Here is a 6,435-nt window from a genome sequence, read left to right as displayed (position 1 = left end):
CTCAGCGCTGTTAGAGCAGACCGTTAAGTGCATTCGCTCACTGAACACTCAGCTACTTAACACACCCAGTGTCTCTCTCTTTATCTATTGAAATGTCAGGCTTTATTGGCATGGGAACATACAAAAAAATCTAAAATCTTAAATTATATAAATAGACATATAAATTATAAAAATAGACATATTAAATTAAATTATATAAATAGACATATAAATTATAAAAATAGACATTAAATTAAAGTATATAAATAGACATATATAAATTATAAAAATAGACATATTAAATTAAATTATATAAATAGACATATATAAATTATAAAAATAGACACATTAAATTAAATTATATAAATAGACATATATCATTTATAAAATAGACATATTCAATTCAATTATATAAAAATACATATAAATTATAAAAATAGACATATTCAATTCAATTATATAAATAGACATATATAAATTATAAAAATAGACATATTCAATTCAATTATATAAATAGACATATATAAATTATAAAAATAGACATATTCAATTAAATTATATAAATAGACATATATAAATGTGAATAAGGTTGTGTTCCATCAGATGTCCCTTTCCTGTCACAACTGATCACAAATCTCGCTGCTGTGTTTGCGCATTGCTGCATTCCCCCCAGCAGATACGGACATTTTTGTTTTTTTTACGGACGTTATTCATCAGGTTTTCAAAACATTTTTAGGTGTCTGTAATCTGTAGGAAGTATGTATCTCTGATGTCTTGGTACACTTGGCAGGTAGTGAAGAAGTGAAGCTCGGTTTCCACCTCTTTTTGTGTGCAGGGGGGGCTCAGTCTGTCTTCTCTAGGGGGGCGGGTCTGCCTGTGGCGGCCTCTCTCGATGGCGAGGCTTTCAATGTCAACGTCAATGTCATTTTATTTATATAGAACCATTCATACAAATCAATGTAGCACACAGTGCTTCCCATAAAGAGAGAGGGATGAAAACATAAATTATGAACACAGTGAGAATCGTTTCTCTCTCTCTCTCTCTCTTTCTCTTTCTCTTTCTCTTTCTCTTTCTCTTTCTCTTTCTCTTTCTCTTTCTCTCTTTCTCTTTCTCTCTCTTTTTCTTGCTCTCTCTCTCTCTCTGTCTAGTGTCTCTCATAAGGAAAAAAACAAACCAAAAGATGAATTTGATGTTTTCAGGGTGTCTATTCTGTAGTGTGTTTCGGTCGTTCTTGACACAGCGCTTGTTCGCAGGTACGCTGATCAATGGCGTCTCTTTGCTGGGGGGGGGTCGGTGTGTTGACAGAGTGGTGCCTCAAGGCCTAGTACTCTCGGCCGGGAGGGGGTGGCTAGACCCGTTAACCAGCTCTGTGTTGTTGTGACAGAATTTCCAAATCAAACATCGGTACACCGGTCTCCTGTCGTGTCCCGTCTTTCATGTCCTCCAAAGAGCCTTTCATGTCCTGTAAGAGCAGCGGCTCCACGGGCTTCACCGCTCTCTCCTCCTGAGCACCCGTCTGATGACAACATGTCTACGCACTCCCAAACCTTGACTCAGACCCCAGATAGCAAGCGGATCTGGGCCATATATGGGCCGGAACTTAAGCCACAAGGGCCAGATCTGACCTGTATATGGCCCAGATCCGCTTGCTATCGGGGACAGAGCCCAGCCCTGATCAAAACCAACCATCTGAAATCAAATCTACTTTTGATTTACAATTGATTCGTTGTTGGGTTTTTTTTGTGTGTTTTTTTTTACTCATCTATGGTTTATACTTGTACCTCCAGAGGTGCATTCGTGTCAGGGCAGCGCGTTCCCCTTACAGTGTCACTGTGTTCTACCAGGGAAACCACAGAACCTCTAATCTCCTATCTCATCTCCTCTGTGTCAGATCATTACAAACCCATCTCCTACCCCTGTGCTGATAACCATCTGTCTGTTTGCCCTCTGTTCCCACCCGACATCGCATATCAGCTGGAATCAGTCCCTAAAATAGGTCGGACCGTAAAACCCACTGCGTTCATCAGCGTTATCAGATCACCGATCCAAACTGCCACATCCTGCTTCTGTCGAGTGACGTCACGCGTCACCACGGTCCTCGGCAGAATCGGACTCAGTCAGGGCCACGTGGAAGACACAGGGGCCGAGGTTCCCCACGTCCAAAACAAGGTTCTCAACCCCAAATCTGTGGAGGATGAGACAGAGGAAAAGTGCAATTCGACAAAACAGAATAGCAGAACGTGAAAATGGCCGCCTGAAATTGTGTATGGACCGGCCGTTTTCCAATCATAGCAGACCCAGCCTATAGTGGGAATACATGGCCGACAGATTCAGACTTCATACTTTATTCACAGACAAATGTTTCCTTTGGGTGTCTGCCACAGGTCATTGACATCAAAGGGAAGCTGGAAAAGTCAAAGAAGTTCTGGTCCAACTTGCCGGACGACATCTGCAAGAAGGACAAAGTGACGGAGTCGGACGAAGAGCAATGCTGGAACAGTCATACCAAGGGCAGGTACTGTAAGACTCTTCTCTGTCTACTGTATTGTACAGTACGTCATCTAGCACAAAGTAATTATTCTAGCGTACATGGTAGTTCATTCCAGATGTGTCATGTTGGAATTACAGATTTTTTACTGCAGTAAACAAAAAACAATGACTCTGAGCTCAGGGGCCCCCTGTGAGTTGTAAGCTGTGAGCTGTGATCCAGGAAATGCTAAAGCAATGTTTTTAGCCCTCCTCGTCACCTCTGTGCAGCAGCTCGGACCTCTGGCCATCTGGCTGTTGTCTCCGCCACTGAGCCAGAGATCCTGGCAGGAAACCACCTCATCCCAGCGCTACCCAGATAGCAAGCGGATCTGGGCCATATACAGGCCAGATCTGGCCCTTGTGGCTTAGTTCCGGCCCATATATGGCCCAGAATCATTACACATCCGCTTGCTATCTGGGTATGGCGATAATAATGACTGATAATAGCATCAGATAGCGCAATAAAAAGATCTGTTTATTTCCCCGTTCATGCCGATTCCTGTCCACACCACTGCTCTGCATTAGAGGAATCGGGGGCGTACGTTTATTGCCTAAGTAGTAAGTCAGTCAACAAGGAGCAGAATACAGGTGAAGCAGGAAGGCGGCTGATTTCCCAGTGGAGTTAAGAACCGTCAACCGGCGCCATCTTTGAATCCACGTTGAGTTGCGATCCTCAAAGAGTGTGGCAGAGCCATAGCGCCCTCTGGAGGCTCGTCCACGCTACCGCCCCATTACACAGGCGATTTAGAAGGCTACACATAGGAATAATAAAATAGCAGAGAACCAAAGATTTAGTAGTAATTAGTAGTCGGCTGCGGATCACTAAAGATGCACCTCTGATGGACTTCACGGTGGGACTTCAGTCCCAGATAGCAGGCGGATGTGTAATGATTCTGGGCCATATATGGGACGGAACTAAGCCACAAGGGCCAGATCTGGCCTGTAAATGGCCCAGATCCGCTTGCTATCTGGGGTGGGTCTCAGGGGAAACAGAGAAGCTCTACGGAGTCAGCCTGACAGACATACAGTAGCTAGCTAGCGTGCTACGGTGACCAGGGGAGCGGATTTGATGGGGCTGTCTGGTTTGATTGCAGCTTTATGGCTACTAAGAGCTGCTCTGAGTGCTTTCTAACACTCCGCATGCTATGTCCAACAAATCCCTTAACGACTCACAGCAGCCCTGGCCACCTCTGCGCTGTTCACGTTATTTATAACTCTCGAGGATTGCCAATGCGAGGTCCGATACTCACATTGATATTAAAAGTATAAGGAAATTCGAGAGGGGGGCTCAATGGATGTTCCCAATGTAGCTGAATGACTGTTATGTTGTTCTCCTGCTTTATAAGAGCCAAAGGATAAGCACACACTGGATTAATAGTTTATCAATACTTTATTCGACAAGCATGAGAAATGTTTCGACCACACTTCTTCTGAGTCTTCTTAACGCATAAAGCCACCCTGTGGGTTGAAACGTTGCTCATGCTCATAGGATAAAGTATAAGGAGCTAATAGTCCAGACCAGATACCCAGAGCTAATAGTCCAGTCCAGATACCCTTTTCCAGATACCCAGAGCTAATAGTCCAGTCCAGATACCCAGAGCTAATAGTCCAGTCCAGATACCCAGAGCTAATAGTCCAGTCCAGATACCCAGAGCTAATAGTCCAGTCCAGATACCCTTTTCAAGATACCCAGAGCTAGTAGTCCAGTCCAGATACCCAGAGCTAATAGTCCAGTCCAGATACCCTTTTCCTTATGTTCTCATCCTGTTCTCCTCATCCTCCTCAGATATTTCCCTGAGGTGGTGAAGGAAGGTCTGACCAACCAGCTTAACAACCCAGAGGTGGAGGTGGACATCACCCGGCCGGACACACTCATCCGCCAGCAGATCATGGCCCTCCGAGTCATGACCAACAAGCTAAAGAACGCCTACAACGGCAACGACATCTACTTTCAGGATTCCAGTAAGTCCTCCGATGTTTGGAGAGCCGCGGTGCGCGACGACAGAGCTGTCGGGTTCCACGTCGAGACCGATGTTCTCGGTTCTCTGGTGACGTTCTCTGATGTTCTGTGTACCGTTCACCATAGGTTTGGACGCGGTTTGGAGGCAGCCAGGGGCCAATTCTGGGCCCTGTACATGAACAATCTCTGTGGGCCCCCTCTGTGCCACCCCCCCCCTCCCTGAGATTTTTTCACTTAGTCACACAAGCACCCCCCCCCCCCCCAAAGGGGGCTCTCTCTCTTCCCCCCCAAGACGCCCCCCCCCCCGCTGCGCTCAATGCGTGAGGCTTGGCAGCCCTGTCAATCCTAACAAATACCAGGATTTTCAAGGGCCCTCTCCCTCCTGGGGCGGTGGGTAATCAGTTCCACCCCCCCCCCCCCCACCCCCATGACGCCCATGGAGGCAGCACTAGCACCGGCACCGGTTACTACGCTAGGACCCCCCCGTTCTCCGTAACGGGAGATCCATCCTCCCAGTCCGAGACGAAACGCCACGGTGGCTCGCCAGTCTACCCAGCAGCGCCGGTAATAACACGCCGACGACATGCAAGACAGCATCAGACACGGTCTAGACCATCATCACCGCGGGCGCTCCGTTCCGCGGTTCCGCCGGGGGAAATAAGATCTCAGCTGTCACCCCTCTACCCCCCCCCCCCCCCCCCTCTACCCCCCTCCCTCCCTGTCACGCAGAAACCCGCCGCGCGGCAGGAAGAGCGAGACTTACATCATTAGGACAGCGAATAACAGAGGCCCTGACAACGCGGACCATGACAGGCAGCCCAGCAGCCATGGTTAGGAAGATGTATATCTTCAGACGGCGTTAGTGGGTGATATCCGTTTCGGTCTCCCCCCCCTCCCCTCTTCCCTCCACGGACGTTAGATCCCCTAGCTCCGCCCCTCCCAGAGCCCTCTGTCCCATCCGTGAACGAGCGGGACGCTTTGAGGCCACGCCGGACCCTTCGCCGTGCACGTGTACGCCATCGAGCCGACGCGTCGCTTTTTTATCGAACACTCCGTATTTTGCATCGCCACTCATCCAGGCCTCGCCGTCTGTGTGTGTGTGTGTGTGTGTGTGTGTGCGTGCGTGTGTCTCCTCAGGTGACGAGGGGAGCGGTTCGGGGAGCGGCAGCGGCTGCGCAGACGGCTGCACCACGGAGTTCGTGTTCGTGGGCACCGAGGCCCCCGTGGTCGGGGCGGACAGAAGCGACGAACGAGCCGCCAAGGCGGGCGGGGGACAGAGCCTCAGACCCTCCCTACCCCTAGTGGCCGCCCTGGGAATCACACTCCTGGCACTGCACAGGCAATGGAGATAATACTGTATCCGCACGTGGCCATCAAGGACCTACTGGACTATCGTACCGGACAGCAAGTTGTTCACGTCGCCACCGGACAGGACTATGACTGTAGAACCTTTTTTTCGAAGAACCCAACGAGAACGGGAGCGGTGGAACCGGCGAGAGAGCGCAGTGCTGCATCCTTGCTTGTTCCCCAAAGAACGCTCGGTGCCATCGCCGAGGCAGGCTTTCAACTTCTCTCTGACGAAAACAAACAAACAAACAAACGAAAACAGAGCGTTTTTTCTCCTCAATTTCCGGAACTCTCCTGAACGACCATGCTTTTCCTAAATGGGAAACCTTTTTTTTTTTTAAAGGTGTTTTTAAGGTGTCTTTTTTTTTCTCCTTTGTTTGCCACTACAAGATTATGATTATGAAACCCTTCAAAGGAAGCATCTTTAGGACCATTGTGTTTCTGAAATCGTCCCACAGAAAAATGAATTATGTTCCCTTCTGAGTATGCATGGTTGGGTTGTTAATGGGAAACTAAGAGATACAGTAGCTATTGTTTGTCCGCAAGCTTTTCCGTACGTGGATCTTGTTGTGAGCAGTTCAGTGCAGGGCTTGATTATGTTCTTGGCTTTAGGAAGCAG

The 6,435-nt window shown here is 48.1% G+C and overlaps 1 protein-coding gene across 1 annotated transcript in view; it reads left to right on the top strand.

Moving 5' to 3' along the window:
- gpc6a (glypican 6a) overlaps nt 1-5,821 on the top strand; it is a gene marked incomplete at both ends in the record, with an annotated part of 128,691 nt that extends 122,870 nt beyond the window's left edge. The window contains 3 exons of the mRNA XM_084446525.1: nt 2,365-2,495; nt 4,296-4,471; nt 5,607-5,821. Of these exons, the coding sequence (XP_084302651.1) occupies nt 2,365-2,495; nt 4,296-4,471; nt 5,607-5,821 (522 nt within the window). The remainder of the gene's footprint in view (nt 1-2,364; nt 2,496-4,295; nt 4,472-5,606) is intronic.
- Nucleotides 5,822-6,435: the final 614 nt, after the last annotated feature.

This window comes from Borostomias antarcticus (genome assembly GCF_949987555.1).
Source record: "Borostomias antarcticus genome assembly, chromosome: 12".
Lineage (NCBI taxonomy): Eukaryota > Metazoa > Chordata > Actinopteri > Stomiiformes > Stomiidae > Borostomias > Borostomias antarcticus.
The sequence above is the reverse complement of the archived record's forward strand: the minus strand, read 5'-3'. Positions and strand labels throughout refer to the sequence as shown.